This window comes from Marmota monax, unplaced genomic scaffold (genome assembly GCF_021218885.2).
Source record: "Marmota monax isolate L192 unplaced genomic scaffold, Marmota_monax_Labrador192_F-V1.1 WCK01_AAM20220418_F8-fsc00090, whole genome shotgun sequence".
Taxonomy (NCBI): domain Eukaryota; kingdom Metazoa; phylum Chordata; class Mammalia; order Rodentia; family Sciuridae; genus Marmota; species Marmota monax.
This window is the reverse complement of record NW_026695219.1, coordinates 4,910,126-4,928,717: the sequence shown is the minus strand read 5'-3', so window position 1 is coordinate 4,928,717 and position 18,592 is coordinate 4,910,126. Positions and strand designations below refer to the sequence as shown.

The 18,592-nt window shown below is 32.4% G+C and overlaps 1 protein-coding gene across 18 annotated transcripts in view; it reads right to left on the bottom strand.

Annotated features, from left to right (window-relative positions):
- Sdccag8 (SHH signaling and ciliogenesis regulator SDCCAG8) overlaps nt 1–18,592 on the bottom strand; it is a 245,983-nt gene that overhangs the window by 130,672 nt on the left and 96,719 nt on the right. For all 18 annotated transcript variants that reach the window (XM_058575172.1, XM_058575166.1, XM_058575165.1 and 15 more), the window contains one exon: nt 5,226–5,368. In XM_058575172.1, the coding sequence (XP_058431155.1) occupies nt 5,226–5,368 (143 nt within the window). The remainder of the gene's footprint in view (nt 1–5,225; nt 5,369–18,592) is intronic.

Sequence of the window (18,592 nt, the reverse complement as noted above, 5' to 3'; positions counted from 1 at the left end):
TATCAATCACATAGACTTTCAGAAATGGTTGCTTTAGCAGGTTATATCATATATTAACCTGACCACATGTATGCAAACTGAAGTTTTGTGAGAGAAATTCAAATCCTTCAGCTCCAAAGATGTTGGGACATGTTAAAAAGAAAAACATGAAGGAATTTTCACTTTTTTTTCCTCTTGGTAAAAATTAAGAAGTAAATGAGAATGACAATTGTATTATAATACATTAAATGATTAAGGCAAATAATGGGCCAAAGCAATCTGTTTCTTAGAAAAAGCCTAAGCCAACACAAAAATTCACTGACATGTATTTATACCACTGCATAAAGGAACAGCTAACACATTTCTTTTTTTAAAATATTTATTATTAAGCTTTAGGTGGATACAAAATCTTTATTTTACATTTTTATGTGGTGCTGAGGATCGATCCCGGTGCCTTGTGCATGCTAGGTGAGCACTCTACCACTGAGCCACAATCCCAACCCAGCTAACACATTTCTATTACAAATTTATATTACTGATTTTCTCAGTTGTCTTTTTGGAAACAATCACATTAATCAATTTCCCTGGTAATTTACATAGAATTACAGCCGAATGGACAAGGGATATGCTTTGCAGGCAAATTACTGGGGTTTGAAACCTGCTTCTATAACATATCAGCTGTGTGAACTTAGATGACTCATTTTATTTCACTGTGCCTTAGTTGCCTCAACTGTAAAATAGAAAAAAAAGTCTACATCTAATAGAATTATTAGAAAGACTAAATGAAAAGCACATAGCTCAGTTCCTGGAACCCAACACTGGGGCCCTATAAATGTCAGTCACTGCTGTTAGCTACTACTTTAATTACTTTTCAAAAGCTACTATGTGTAGCACTGTACCAGGGAGATACTAAGATGAATATATTATTAACATCAAAGTGGGCTGAAGGATTCAGAGGGAGCGTGTTCCCTTCCAGCAAGAGTTATAAGGGAGGGCTTTGGTAGAAAGATTAGAATTTCAGAAAGCTCTTGGAAAAACAAAAGTAAAAATAGGTACAGAGAAGGACAACAGGGGATTCTAGGTATAGAGAACAGCAAAAGAAAAGTCCACAAGTACAAGAGGAGCTGCATATGCTTACATTTGGCTAAAATTCAGCACATGAGACTATTGGCAAGAAGGAAATAGGCAGGAAGGTTGGTGTCTATGGGATGACCTAAAATGCCATGCTCAGTGATTTGGACCTTCTGGTATAGTGTGGTACCATGAAAGGTTTGGAGAGTAGGGCCTATAGTCAAGGCAATAGCATAGGAATATTCACTGGGCAGTGGTTAGTGAAAGAGGCTGAAAGGGTATAAGGAGCCTACTCCCAGAGCTCTTTGGAGAAATCAGCAGAGGCTAAGTGACACACATGAGTGGTAGATATGAGTGACATTTCTTGAAAATTCCCTAGTTGGATTAAAAAATCATCTAGTCAACCTAGGCCAGAAAAAATAGTTACCTTTAGTTCTGTCCTCTCCTACCTGCTACTCTAGATGTCTCCTGAATATGGCTTCCTTTCCTTTTACCTGGACCATTGCAGTTATATTCTAATTGAGTACCTGTTAAACATCTTTTCCTCAACCAGTGTAGTTTCACAGTGCCTTTCAGTTACCTTCTAAAGATACATATTTGGACCTGTCAGGCTCTCTTTGTTTTTTACTTGAACTAAACAGCTTCCTAACTGAGGGGCTGGTTAACTTTCTCTATAAATTACCAGACAGTAAATTATTAGGCTTTGGGGACCAGGCTCAACTCTGCTGTGGTAGTGTCATACATCAAACATCATGAATAATCCTGTGTCTCAATAAAACTTTATATATGGATGTATTATTTTTAATGTGTTAGAAAATGCTGTTTTTTTTTTTTTTAAAGTTGTTGTTTTTGTTGTTTGTTTAAGATGGAGTCTCACTAAGTTGTCCAGGCTGGCCTTAAACTCCTAGGCTCGAGTGATTCTCTTGCCTCAACTTCCCAAGAAGCTGCTGGGACTACAGGTGCATGCTACTGCACCCAGAACAACACATTATTTTCATTTTCCCCCCAACTATTAAAAAATATAAAAACAATCCTTAGCGCATGGGTCATACAAAAACAGATAATGGTCCAGAAATTTGGCCCAAAGGGTATAGCTGCTGACCATAGCCTAACTGATCTTCTTGTTTCCTTTTATCAACTCTCCAAAGTCACTCTCCACATTGCTGTCTGAGTCAGGATCACAACACAAAAAGTCGATCATATTAACAACCTGCTTAAAATGCATCAAGAACAATCAATCAATTACTCTTAGAATAGCCAAATCTTCAGAGCATAGCCTACAAGACCTCTTGTCACTGATTTCCTTTTCAGTCTTATCTCTTATCAAACACCTACCCTGATTATAGAATTTATGTTCTCTCCCATCTTCATGTCTTTGCATATATAGATTCCTCTATCTGTGACATTCACCTCACCATTTTTCACCTTGAGAATTTCTACCCATGAACTTATTTATCAAGATTGTTACCAAACATCTTCCCCTTCCTATCACCTTTCATTATCAGCTTTCCCTGATTATCACCTACTTCCAATGCAGAAAAAGTCAATTCTCCTTTCTACATGTTCACGTGGTAATCTTTACTTCTAGAATTTCACTGTTGTCACACTCTGTTATAAATGCATTATGAACTGCCTCCTTTCATTGAATGTGAGCAATGTAAGGGTAGAAACTGAGTCTTCTTATTCTCTTTAGGCCAAGAGTACTTATAAGATCATAGATGCTTAATAAATATTATAAATTAAGTGAAAATTATACTCACCTATTGGGTCCTGCAATAAATGCTAAATTTCCATCTTCCCCTTTAAAATCCAATTTAAGCTTACATAAGGAGAAACACTGAAAGAGTAGAAGACTGTTTTTCTTTCAGAGTGATGTAGAGATTTCTACTTCAGTTTAAAAAAATTTTTTTGCCTCTAAAAATTTGGATTCTTATTTCACCATTATTTTCTAATGTGGTTTTCATATTCAATTTTAAACTTTGTTTAGAATATGCCATTTAAAATGTTTGAAACTGACTATTTGTGTGGGAGTTATATATTTCAGCTGGTCCACACTGAAGAAAAAAGATGCAATGGTTTTCATTTACACACCTAGGTATGCTGAATCAATAAAGAATGTTGAGGTCTAGCAAACTCTTTAAGAAAACAAAAAAAGCATTTCAAAAATATTTAACCCAACAACAAAGTTATATTTTCAGTTCTAAGAAGAGATATGTACAATCCCTTACATTTTAACTGTCATCTTTAAATTTATAAATATAGATTTTACAAACCATGAACATTAAATACGAAATGCTTACAAAAAAGAGTATTGCACTTAGAAAATCAGTAATTGTGTTTTATTTCCTATAAAACTAGGTTTAAATTTTTGTAGAAATAGTGTAAATACAGCACAACAGGGAAAAAAAAGCTTTCTACAGAACCAAAGCAAAACACTTTTTCTTAAGAACAAAGGAATTAGTTACCACTCGTCCATTTTCAGCAGTTGCTGCATCTTAATATGCTCTACTTGGAAGAAATTGATCTTGTCAAACAGTACAAATTGATACTGCTCAGAAAACCTCTCTACAGATTTTGACTTCAGAAATTAACTCTCTGAATAAGAGAGAATGGCAAAAGGGGCAAAACTAGCATTAATATTTATTTACTGAAGCTGAGCTACACTGAGACATTAAAAGCTGTCCTATTTCTGTGGGTCAGTAGTGCTTAGCACAAAAATGGTTGGTTCTCAGTTGAAGTCTGACAGAAAAGAATAGGTATCTACATTATCATGATGAAGTAAATTCTGAAACTTCTAAGATTAAATAGCTATAGGTATTATGTTAATATTATGTTCTCAGTTTCACAGTGATAATAGGCATTAAAAGAAACTATTCTGTAGTATTAAGCAATGTTTACTCAGAAAAGTGTTATATCTATTGAATTTTTTTTACATGTATAAATGATTTTTTTATCTCTTTCTTTCATCTTTTTCTTTTCACTGTTTAAATAGTGAAGTGTCAAACATTTGGATTATTATCATAACAAAATGTTTTTAACAAAGTTTGATTTTAACAGAACTGGAGGCATCTTAACACTAACCCAAAACTTTGGGAGGTTCACCAACCTCTAGAATATTTTTTCTCCAAATGCAGGCTGTTCAAGTGGTGCTTTTCTCCATCTGTTATCATACCGTGCTCAGAATTACATTGTCATATTTAATGTAAAAGGGATCAGTCCCCTTTCATAGTTTAAATTCAACACAGTACTATAATTGGAAGACCAGTGTTTTTCTATTTTATAAACTAAATCAAATATCATAAACTTACATGTGTATTTAGACAAAATTCTCTCTGCAAACTGAAAAACTCTAAGAATGAATAAACCCAAAGGCTTGATCTGAAAACTGAAAAACTGTACTAAAACTCAAAGTGAGAAGAAACCACTTACATGGTAAAGTGATATATCGACTATATTTGAATTTTTCCCTTTGTGTATTTATGTATGTGCATGTGTTTGTGTGCTTCCAATACAGCAAATTCTCAATGCTTGCAACCTAGAGAGTTTTATTTTAATCTAGGGCTGAGCTATATGTTTACTAAAGTTTACAACAATGATGATCACATTGCAAATTTCATGGTGGAAACAATGCAATTTGAAACTTCAATGGTATAAATATGATCTCAATAATGATTTGACCATGAATAGTGCCAATCGATAGCATCTCTAAATTTACACCTCTTTAAGATGCAGATCCTTATTTTGTATCAGCTCCATTTCAATTTGCATCTTAGGATTTCTTATGCTCGGTGCCTTTCACTACTGACAGTATCTCATTATTTTCCTAAACATATTCCTCAGATACTTCATTTCAACATTTTTATTAGACACAGGATTAACAGGAGAGGAGTGGTGGTGGTAGAAAAAAATGTCATTTTGCTTGTATTGATAGAGAATCACTTAAATATTTGAGCATGGTAAATGAAAGGTTTTGTAATCTATCAGTAAATCCCTGCCACACTTATCATTCACATGTCTGGGTGTTTTACTTACCACATCTCCACTTTTCTTAATATGCTTGAAAGCTGTGTGTGAATTGAATGACTAAGACTAACTCTAACAACTGTTTGGAAGCCTGTGGCAAAAATCAGTGGAATGAAATCAGTGCTGGGGTGCGTAATGGGATTAGGGAGTACCTGGTGAGGTGCAGTTGGTGCTCGGATTCGCCCAGCAGTTCTGTTAGTTTCAGGCACTCCTCTCTGGCCCGGGCTGCCTTCTGCTGCTCCTGTTCCATGTGCTGCTTGCTTTCACTCAGTTCTAGTCTCAATTTCTCTATTTCCTTAGGTAGAGAGAAAGGGTGGGGGGAAGCATCTATATCAAATATATGCACTTGACTTCAAAATTAGATCATTTTTATTTTTACCATGAATTTTAATGTGATGAAAAATTATTAGAAAATTTAGGCTAGCTTCTGTTTTATGACAAAGGAAATATGCACATCCAAAAATGCACATTAGTGAGGTTTTTTTGGATTGTAACATTAAGATTGATTCTTAAAATGAAATTATTAAATAAGAGTAGTCAAGATGAATAATCAGCATTTTCATTCTAAAGCTTGTTCCCTTTAAAAAGTCATTGGAACTTAAAAATTCACAATCTTTAAAATGTAACATTTTTGTCTAAGAGATTTGATCAGATACATGTCGTAATTTATATCGGATAAGTGACTTTTTATTGTGAAAGATAGATTGATGGTTTCATTTAGATGTTATAAAAAACAAATTAAATATAAAAATATTTTAGGTATCTTTTAGGAAAACATGAAGTATAGAAGAAGGCATCATTATAATACTGAATATTATTTGGAAAAAATAATTCAGCATGAGAACCTTTGGCTTACAAGAATATGAAATTTCAGAGCTAAAATAATATTACAATAAAATTTGCATTTAAAAACACAACCAAACATTCTTAAGACTACTAAATGAACATATAAATATATGACAATTTATATAGCTTATTGTTTGGTTTCATGAATAAATTATCTTTAAAACTCAAATATTTCCAAGCAGAAATATCTTAAATAGAACACAGTTTAAAGTAATTTACAAATTTAAGTAGAAATATTTATCACAGAGCAGCTATAAAATTAAGGAAAAGAAAATAGAGCTGAACATTTAAAAATATTTAGTCTGTATTACAACAAAACAAAGTTAAAAAAAAAAGAGCAGAAACATTTTCAAGTTCAGCAGAGAGCAAGGAGTAATTCTGATACATACAAAAAATGTCCTTTTGGAAAACAAAATTATGCTTAAGCAGAGTATTTTAAACTTACTGTTTAAATATATTTTAAAAAAATTTATGTCATTACTCATTATTCTGAATGATCTCCCACTATAATATATTATATAAGATAAACTAAACAATTCATTATATTTTTTCTTACATTTGTAATACTGTATTCAGTTTATCCCCATCAAAACTACACATTACCAACAATCACTTATTACAAGTTCTCAAATATTGTTTTTTTAAAAAACCTATGTAATAATGAATGTGTCACTTTCATCCAGGGTAGATTTCCTGTATCTTTCAGACCAGAATACTAAATAAAATTGATTTATTTCTTTAAAATATTTTAAATTATTTAAGTTAATACTAATACATTTCTAATCTCATAATTAAATATAATTAAAGATATGAAAACATAATGGAAAAGTCTATTAAGTTTTACTTGCCTAAATGGAATTAACAAAAGCAAAGAAGTATAAAATCTGAATCACATGTTGACTTTAAAACTTCAGAAGTCCATCATTAATTTTTTTACACAGTTCTATTTACAAGAAACTGTGCTAAATACTATGATGAACTCAGTATCAATTTCTATACACATGATTTAACATGGATAAATGAGACATGTATACACAAAATATCAAAATACAAGTCATAGAGACAATGACAAATGAATTATAAAGAAAATTCATGCCAAATGAGGGATAAATTTGCATGGACAAGAAAAGTGAAAAAGTAAGGGTACAAAAACTCATGGAATGAAAGCTTACATCATATTACGAAAGGTGTTGAAGAAGAGGTTAGTAGAGCTATAGTTTTCTTATAAATAATAGGAAATACTGCTGGGTATAGTGGCACACACCCATAATCCCAGTGACTAGGGAGGCTGAGGCAGGAAGATCACAAGTACAAGGACAGACTCAGCAACTTAGGAAGCCATTGTATCAAAATAAAAAATAAAAAGGACGTAGGGGTATAGCTCAGTGGTAAGGTGACCCTGGCTTCAATCTCCAGTACACAAAAAAACAAAAGGTATGCAATATGAAAAAAGCTGCACTTACAAATTGGATCAATATCTATGATCAGTTTAAGGTGGCAAGTAATGGTAGAAGGGAGGCCATGAAGAGATAGTTCTAATATTCCAGACAGAAAAAGTAGACTTTAAACACAAATTTGAAGAGAACATGGTGATTTTTATGGGGGAAAAAAAATGGAAAGGCAGAATGTAGAAAGAGACCAAAGATGACTTCAGAATTTTGAATGGAGAGGATACAAAAAGAATGATAGAAATATAAAACATAAAATCCAAGCTTTCTTAAAAAGAATAAATACAACAAGTTTTGAAACCACTGTGCAATAAAAGTAACATATATACCTTAGAGTGGTAACTAGGTTTTAAGTATAAATCAGTTGCTTTCTTATTCTCATCTAATAAAAAGTCAGAGGATACACTGAAATCCAGTCAGAGATAAACATAGGTCCAAGAGCCAACACAATCAGGTCTCAGACATAGTTCTGACACTTTTTAGCTCTGTGACCTCAGACAAGTCGCTCAAATATCATACATTCTTCAGCAGAAAATGAAAGTGATAACTCAGCAAGCTCCAAAGATGCTCTGAAGACTGAATGGGATGACGAGTACTTAGCAGAGTGCTGAACACATAAGAGATATGAGACAGCTAGTATCATTATTACCACTGATTTCTCTCCCTATTTAAATTATCTTTCAAGACTGGCAAAAGGATAAGTAGAAAAAATGCTCTTCCCAACTGACTATCCTTAATAAGTCATTGATTTAATTCAATAAAATTTCTCCTTTGTTTCCTCTACAGAGCATTATTTTGGTAAAAAATGAAGAAAACTTTATCTATTATAATTTTAAACTGCAAAAAGCATTTTTGTTAGGTAGATGGAAAATTACTACCTGCTTCTGATTATCCATGCCAGCAAAACAGCTTATTGGTGCAGATAATCAAAAACCAACAAATAATCTAACCAGCTGGACCAGGGCTCAACACTTACTCCCTGTGTCAGGAAAATCTGCCATGGCACCAACTCCAACAGTTAGAAGAGAAATCTCTTGCCAGAAATGCCATCCTCCCACTGGCAGGATAACCCCTTGCCTCACCCAACTAGGTCAGGGCGGTTTCCTTGGCTATATATGGTGGCTCAGGAATGAAAGACCAACAACAGTCATAGGCCAAACTGTATGTTACTCTCAAAGTACACTATTAACCTGCATGTCTACAATGCAGTTTTACGTCATTATCCTTTTGCCAACTGGGCAAGGGAGGTCCAGATAGCTCTGTATCTTACCAAAAGGTATTCTTCAAATCATGAATAGATTGGCTGAAGACATAGCTTATTGGTAAAGCCCTTACCTAGCATGTACAGGATATGGGTTCAAGCCCCAGTACCTCAAAAAAAAAAAAAAAAAAAAAAGACTATAGCCACCAGAACAGCTTAAAGTAGGAACTGTTAAAATTGGTTAGGAGAAGAGTACCAGGAATGGGACATGAAGAAATAGAGATTGATTACTGTTAATATTCTTCCACACTGTGGAAAGTTTTTTCTTAATAATGGACATATGTGACTTTATTTTTATTATTGATTAATTTTTCTTACCAAAGTAATGCACCTAAAATGAGCTAAATAGTACTCAATTTTTCATAGCAAAGAAGAGCAGTGTCTTTTGACCTATCTCCAAACCTAATCTCCAATGGCACATTATTAACTGTTATTTTTCTTTATATTTTTAAATGACATGCTTCTATTGCTATTTTTTGATTTTGCAATATTAGACATTATACATCAATTTCCTATATTAAAGGTGACACAGTTAATTTTAGTATGTGCTTGTAGTCCCAGGCTACAAAGCTGAGGCAGGAAGATCCCTTAAGTCTAGGAATTTGAGGCCAGCCTGGGCAACAACATAATGAAACCCTGTTTCAAAAAAAAAAATTTTTTTAAAAAAGGAACAATTAAGTTCTCTTATACCAGCTACCCTACATATCCAACTTATGCTCCCATATAAAATTTTTGGTTAATCATTAGTCAGTAGTTCATTTACATTATGATTATGGAAAATTTGCTCACTACTAAGATGAGCATTACTTTAATTTTCCTATATTATTTCTGAAATTAATTGCCTAGTCTTTTGTTTTATTTTGAGAAGGGGTCTTGCTATGCTGCCTAGGCTGCCCTTAAAATCCTGGCATCAACTGTTCTCTTCCCTCAGTCTCCCAGGTAGCTGGGACTATAAGCATGTGTCATCATACCTGACTGTCTAAATTTTTGATAGTTTATTTTTCTAGGTAACTGATATTTGCCCCCAAAGTATTCAAACAGTATTGCCAAATATGTATCAATAATATTTTTTCAAATGATCAAATAAGGATAAACTATAAGTTCCTTTATAACCATCCCTCATGTATCCTTGGTGCTTTATGTCTAGCTTTTTTGATCTCTGGCTTGTGTCAAGTGTTATGTGTGTGTGTGTATGTGTGTGTGTATGTATGGTAGAGGGAGATTGAGCTACATTCTCAAGATAGCTTTCATAAGAAAGAGTGCAAAAAATACATTTTGGGGTATATTTGTATGCTTCAAAATGCTGTTATTATATGATAAACTTAATAATCTGGCTTGAGTATAAAGTTCTATTTGAATTAACGTTCACTCAGGATTTTTAAGAAACTACTCCATTGTCTTTAAGATTCTAATATTATAATTGAAAAGCACTATATTTTTCTGATCCCTAATACTTTTTTTGTTCCTAGAAACTTTCATAGTTATCTTTTTTTCCCCCATGATTTAAAAAATTTTACTGTGTTAGACCCTGGAATAGGCTCTTTTTCATTCTTTATGTGTTGTTTTCAATGGGTCCTTGTCAATCTAGAGGCTTATTTTCCTTAATTTGAAGACAGTATCTTGTATTACAATTCTAAAGTTAAATTTTGATACCATAAACATTAATATTTCCTCTTCTATAACTCTAGATATTAGTTGTTGGCCTTATTGGATGGATTATCTAACTTACTTACATTTTTCAATTCTTTGTCTTTGGATTCTAACTTTTAGAATCTAAGACTTCACTTACTTCATCTTCCCAACTGTCTATTAAATTTAAGAAGAAAATTATACGATATTTTTCATTACCATTTACTATTTCTTGTTTTTACGGATCCTTTTACATAGCATACTATTTTTATTTTATGGATAGAATATCTTACTTCCCTATTAGAATCTACAGCATTTTAAATTTCTACTTATCATATGTTGACTCTGTTTCCTCCAGGTTTGTCTTAGTTCATTTTCTGTTGCTAAAATAGTATACAAAAAAACTAAATAATTTATAAAGATAAGGGGATTATTATGGTTCTTGGTTCTGGATGGAAATCCAAGATTGGACAGTAGCATCTGGTTAGGGCTCATGGTGAGAAGTGGAAAGACAAATGGGCGTGCAAGAAGAGAGAGAGAACACAGGGGGCAACTTGCTTTTTTATCAAAGCACTCTTATAATAATTAGTCCAGTCCCATGAAAGCAAGAATTCATGTGAGAAAAGCATTTATCTTTTCATGGGGGAAGAGACCCCACCCAAACACCTCCCACTAAACTCCACATTCCAGTACTGCTGCATCAAGGAAGGTCTAAAACATAAACTTTTGGGGAACACAGTCAAAACAAAGCAAGATACCTTTTATTCCTTCCCTGTTTGTCTATTTTAGGCATTCTATTATGTCGTAGACTTTCCTCAAATACATGATGATTCCTCAAATGCATAATGATTCTTGACTGTACTTTCATATTTGAAAATTAAGCAGTGAACAAAAGTGTGGATGTACTCAGTTTGGGTAGTTTGGATTACTGTTCATTAAGGATTTATTCGTATTTCCCTTCCAATGATGGCAGAATACAGTATCTTTCTGTATCTTTCCCGCAATGACTTTGGGCTTAGTCCTAAGATTTCAATTGGCCAATAGAATTTTCATGGCTAAAATGTAAGCAGATGTCAGAGATGTGTATATGGTTTGGCTTTGCTTTCCTATTCTGGTAATTCTCTATAAGAGGAACATGCCTTGTAGCTGTTGCCTCTTCAGCTTGGACCACAGAGAGAATACACATGGAAAGGAACCAAACTCAACCATAGCCCAGATAACCCATGACCCAAGACCTAAAGCAGGCAAACACAGCCGCCAAATCTCAGTTGTCTTGCAGGCTCATAAACGTGAGTATAAATGATTGCTAATGTAAGTCACTGGGTTTTGTCAATATAAAATTTTGATCTTAAAGCAATAGAAGTGTTACAACTTACATATCACCTTGGAATTATATTTGATCTTTGAAACAACTACATGAAATATATAAGTTTCCCTGTTTATATACATAAGAAATTGAAGGTCAAAGACACTGAATGATTGTCCAAAGAAGTATACACAAGCTTTGAACCAAATCTTTTATCTTTATTGATTCTATCAGACCATAACATGAATTATGCAATGGCTTTCAATTTTTTTTTTTACCAAGCTCAGTTGTAAGAAATCAATTTTGCATCACTATTCAGAGACACACACACGTATAAATGCAACAAGCATTTCATTCACGAAACAATACCGATCCTTACTATGTGAGATGAACTCATAGTTTCTATTTGTTCTTATTCTAGTCTTCTTCTTTAAAAGTTTCTGGCTTCAATCTATAAAATTGATTCCACAATCCTGCAATTTTAAAAGCATTCTGCACTATGTATGATTTAAAATATATGTATTTTTACATAAGCTAAATTGAAAGAAAGAGTTTCATTAAGAGAATGTCTATTATACATTTCTCTTTACTTCCTAGGAATAAATATCCAAAGAAATAACTGTAAAAGTCACTTGAAAAATTATTTATTACCTTAAATCTAAAGGATAACTTTGCCTGGAAAGCAAAAGAAGCATAGCAAGAATTACAAGACTCCAAGAGTAGTTATTCATCCCTACTACTAAATATTACGTGACTTAAAAATTGTTTACCAATTTTAATAGAGGGTGATTTATTTATATGAGAGAAGATGGGAATGAGGATAGAAGAAAAAATTAAGGCAGTTTAAGAAGACTGGAACCCAAAAGTCCTTGCACGATTAGAAGAAAGAACTTGTGATTTTGAAGCTGAAAAATTCTGATAATGTAAATTTATCACTCAGAAACCAATTTTAATAGAATTTAATAGAATATATTTTAATAGAATATATTTTTAAAAGTAAGGTAGGATATGATACTGAAAAATGATTCATAATAATCTATCATTTGGGAAAGAAACAACAGTTTCTATCATGTCCTCTGTGAATAAAAAGAATGTAAGCATTGAAAATTTACAACCCACCAGTTGTAAATCCACTTTAATTAATTTGTAGATGTTAAGATTTATTTTTATCAAATCATTTTTTTGTCTAGAGATGTATTAGCTACCTGTGACTATTTACATTTCAGCTTATTAAAAAAAGAATATGTTTCTTCAGTTGCATTAATCATAGTTTAAGTAGCCATATGATGATCATGGCTACTATATTGGATATTAGAGGTATAAAATTATTTTAATCATCACAGAAAATCTTATTGGATATCACTGGTATAACTTATAAAAAATTATTTCTAAGACTTTTCAAACTGGACTCTTGGCCAAAGTAGAAGCAGGGGAGAATACTGTAAGTAGTAGTCATTTTAGAAATCACCAAAAGCGATTATCCTCTCTAACTGTAGCAGATGGAGGAGGATGCAGATAAACATTCTAGAAATCTTGTTCACAGTTATCATTGTTGATGGCATACAACACTGATTTAATATGTTTTTATTGTGGGCCTAGTAGACACAATGATATCGGCTATCATTTTTGAGTACTTAACTACATTCCAGGCACTGTCTTGAATTCTGTATTTTAAAATCTCATTTTGTGTTCATGACAATCTTGTAAAAATAAGGATCCTATTTCTGTTTTACAGATGAGAAAACTGAAGCTCACAGATGTTAAGTAACTTATATAAGATTATACAGTGTCAGAGCTGGGATTCAAAACTGGGTTAGGCTGATTTTAAGTCCCATAATCCTTCCACAATACCATATTCTCTCCCTAAACAAAACTGATATAATAGAAAATAAAGAGGAAATGACATGACATCTGCTTTCTAAAACGTTGTGGTCTACAATTTGCCATAGATAGAAGACACAAAATAACATAGAGATATAGGGAAATAATATAACTCAGATGGTCTGGATCAAATATTGTGCTACTTAACACAAGGATTTCAATTGCAAAGCACTGGTCATGGTTCACTTTGAAGAAGCATTTCTCCATGATACTTTAGGGTTAGTGACTTGAAGAAATCCCGGAGGTCAGCCTCAGGTCTCACAGTCAACATCTTTTATATCATGACTCCATACCAACATGAGTCAACATGGAACCTGACCTTTTAGTCTTCCCAAATATGTTACATTTTTGTGAAAATCTGCAGTTTTTTAATTGCTTCCAATAGAACTACTGAATCAACCTATACTCTGAGGAAATACATTTTGAAGAATTTAAAAAATAGTTTTCTTTGCATAATGTTAAAAGAAGTAGCATTAACTGATCTCTTAAAATCAAAAGCACTTACTCATAGTTAAAGTAGCTCTCAGTCAAAACACATGTTCAAAACAGATGAGATGGGACTATTGTAGGAAAACAATGCCTTTCTAAAACTGTGTCTAGAGAAGAATTGAAGACATTTGATATGAAGTTGATTTTATATTGTTACAATATGGCAGACTTTTTGATTCAGCCAAGTGTACAGCACTGTTCTGTCATACTGGGGGATTCAGTGGCAAAAAATAAGAATGAGTGCAGCTCTGTGGTCAGTTTACATGTTCAGATGATAGTTCTACTCATTTGGACTGGTTCAATGCATGCTTTATGCTTGCTACAGGCAGATAAAGTGCTTGCTTGGTATTCTTGTGAATGTAAGTTTTTATCACAGATAAAATATCAGGCCATTCATAAATTTCATGGTTTTTTTTCTTTAAAATAAAGAGGTGCCCTGAGGTGACCTTAATTCTATTATAACCAAAAGGGGAAAATATGAACAATATTCCAGGCATTGGATGCTTAGACACTTACACTGTAAACACCACAGATTCAGCAATCTTGACTTTTTTTGTCTGTTGATGTTTTAGTATTGTTGGCAATGTAAAGGAACATTAACATAACCCTAGGTGAGCTAAAAGCTTAAATGAGATGTGATTGTTGAAAAACTATAAAAGAAAAAAAGTGATAAAGTTTTCAAATGATGCACTGCAAAAGAATTGATAAGGTATTATGAACATGGCTAAAAGTGATGGGGATAACTGGATTAAAATGGATAAGGGTGACCCAAAATTGTGGATTAAAATTGACATTAAAGAAGACAATGTTGAAATGAATGGAAAATTCTTAAAATAATAAAGGAGTCTAATTTATAAATCTCCTAACTGTTGATCATACCATTTATCAACTATCAACAATGTGGAGTTTTAGAATTATCTGAGAATAGATATTGCCTTGGTTCAATACCAGAAAATTCATCAAGAGCAGAATTATAAAAAGACAGCCACCCATCACTTCAGAAACACACTTACCTCTTGCCCAGGTTGAGTCCTTTGTTCTCTACTTTAAAGCTCCCTGTTTTGCTCTAGAGTTTGATGCCAATGGTCCTCAGTGGATACAACCTCATATCACCCTGCTATGTTATACATTTCAACCTTCATTCATTCTTATTCTAGATTCAGATGGTTCCTAATTAATGTTACTACTATAGGAATACTGGAGTAATAGTGAGTAATAGTAAAAGGGAAATGAAAGATTAGGTGACTTTGTTCATTATTCAACTTAGTGGGTTTTAACTGGGATGCGAATCTACTAAGCCCTTGGTTAGTAGATTCCACAATACATGCATACTTCTCATGGGAGGAACATTCTACAAAACCATACATAACTTCATCTAAGAAGCAGGTATAATTTTTTTATACCAAAGGATCCCTAAATATAAGCCAACTTGTTTATATGATTACAGTCTAAATAAAAAGCAATATAGGGGCTGGGGATGAGGCTCAAGCGGTAGCGTGCTCGCCTGGCATGCGTGCAGCCAGGGTTCGATCCTCAGCACCACATATAAACAAAGATGTTGTGTGTTGTGTCCACCAATAGCTAGAAAATAAATATTAAAAAAATTCTCTCTCTCTCTCTCTCTCTCCTCTCTCTTAAAAAAAAAAAGCAATATATCCCAACCATAGAAGTAAAGCTATGTGAATTAAAAATTTGAGACTGTATGAATACTCTAATGTGGCAGGAATTCATGGCACCAAATACAGAAAAAGATCAACCCATGGAAATCCATTGAGACTATTAAATTATGAGCAATTTATGAGATTTTTATAGTTATTTTGATCATATAGAATATTTACTTTTCAAGCTGAATTTAGAAGCTCCTGAGATGAAACTCTACTATAATGAAATATACTGTTTATTTTAGTAGTAGGAATTATCTCAACAGCCTCACCAATAATTTTTGTTCTACATTTATAAACATCCTAGAGGTTAAAGGGATCAGTTTTTCTTCACTACATTTAATGGGAAGAATGAATTGCTTTTTTAATGCTTGTGAAACTCTTGGTATTTGTCTCTATAAACGTCAAGAGTCTGCTAAATGGCAAAGATAACAGCTTCCTAACACCCCCAACCCCCAGCTGCAAGTTGAGTGCATTGCTGACACCTGATTACTGGAGGACTACTATAAGTAAATATTAACATTCTACAAGTAAATATGTCTTGGGCATGTTGCTCAATCACTTACAAATCCACCTATTGAACTACCATCCAAGAGAATATTTCTACATTTTGTTCATAACTATGTCCCAAGAACCATGTTAATGGAATCAATAAACTCAAAGTACTTTGGATATCTGGCAGGTACTTATTTGACAAAGCTGGTAATCCTGTGGAATCTAATCTTCTTTGCATGCCATAAAATATAGCATTTTATATTTTTAATACTATATTGAAATATTTAAATATGGTAGTTTTTATGTTTGTGTAGAAGATACAACTAAAAAGATATTAATACAATTCCTTTGCTTGGTGTACATATAAAGGAACTCTCGATGTTACAACTTAAAACAAAGCAAGGCTCAAAACAAATAACAATCTGGGTTCCCACTTTCTAGTAGGAAATTTATGTTGGAAATGTACTCAACATTCCAATTTAATAAAAGGAGAAACCCTTTTCTACTTAAAACGCTAATATATAAAATTAATTTTACATACATATACTTATACATAACATCTAAATATACAGATGTTAAAATATATATTATACATAATTTGTCATATGTGCATAAATGAACCATATGCAATATATTTAAATTAACTTATGCTATATAATTGTAACCTTTGGAACATTAGTTTAAAAAAATGAGCCAAGAAGAAACTGTGACTCCTCCCACTTTTCCCTGGGAATGGGCCAGCCATAATCCTTTGGCAGAGAGGCAGCAGGGGGTGGCTAGTAAAGACAACCCCACTGTTTGCAATGTGAAAGTCACTGATGCAAAGGTAGCTTTGTGTTTGCTAACACATTAACACAATTCTTTTTTTTTTTAATAGCAACTTTAAATTTATGTCCTGTTTAAAAACAAAACAAAACAAAAGGTTACATAACTTTGCTACAGTAACTACACTAAAAAGAAAAGTAAATCTGGAGTGGTTTCTCTTAAAATGAACTATAATAGAAATAGGAAATTCTGTTTTCTGGTGGGGCATCCCCATCTAAAAAGAACTGTGTTTTCAAAGGTTAAAACATTGTTTTATATTCTTTTTTTCTCTCATAAGAGGAACAATCTAATAAGTACAAAAGGTGGTTGATAAAAGTTACTAAAGAAAAGCAATGCATAGTTACCTCCAAATCAGGAAACATATCACAGAGTCATAAAGGGAGTTCCATTTCAGTTGTTGACTTTTGTCACCATATGAAACAAGTTTTATCGTCAACTGAGAAAATCATCCAATGCAAATATATAATGATTCCAATTTAGGAAAGCAAACTATTAATTTATTTCCTTAAAAATTCCTTCTCTTAAGGAAAAAATTTCCTTCCCAAGCCCTCAGTTAAACACAACAAATGTTTTTGCATACATGCTATATGCCTACTATGTGCATTTTATAGACACACACATATATACACACATTCCAAATAGTCAATATATACATATGCACGCATACATATCGATTTACATGCATACACACATTTATATACAAATATATGTACAATAATCAATTTGTTTCACCCTTCTCACTGTGTTACATTGTTATTAAAATATAAACTGATTCCCTATTATTTTGATATAAAAGCAGATATAATATAGATGCAATATATCATATCATTCCCCCCTCAAACTTTTAATCATCTAGACTATAATAAATAACAGAAATCATTGCCACCAGTTTAGTTCTTGTAAAAATTTAGAGTGGAAATTGTCTTTTAAGACAATTAATATTAAGCCTCTAGGATTCATGTTAAATTAAACCAAGCCATCAGTTTCACATGATATTACTATATTTTGGGATTTATTTATTTTATATCTTTATATTAAAGCTATCAGTACTTTTCAGTAGAATAATTCAATTGAAAATATTAATGTTTTCCAATAGAATATTTCAACTGCTACTACATTAAAATAAAAATTAACTTTGTTCACATTGATTACTACTAATTACGGTGTTGCTACTGCAGCATCCCCATGTGTAGAAATAAAACTAAATGTGAAAAATAAGAGTAAATATAAAAACCACACTAAAACAATTTAATAAACAAGAGAAAAATAGGCATCTCAAATAAGATACTTTAACTATCCACAAAATCAAAATAAATAAGTTAAAAATATTGCTCTTCTGATGTCATATCAGATTTTTCCATAGGAAAACTTTATAAGAAAATGTAAACATATAAAGTTTATTATTTATTTCCAGCTCTGAAAAATCTTTTTTGATTATAAATTTTATTGTTTCTCATTAAGAGATGAAAAAGTTTAAAGGATAACAAGAATACTTTTCATAATTCTAAATCAAATAGTCTTTGAAAAAAATTGTTCAAATTGATACACTATTACCTCAAATGAATAACAGCCTAAAGATTACTGTAATGTGGAATTTCAACACTTTCCTATATTTTTCATTTATGCTTCAAATGCAATATTCTCTCAGATACTATGATTATATTTATATCAATGTAAT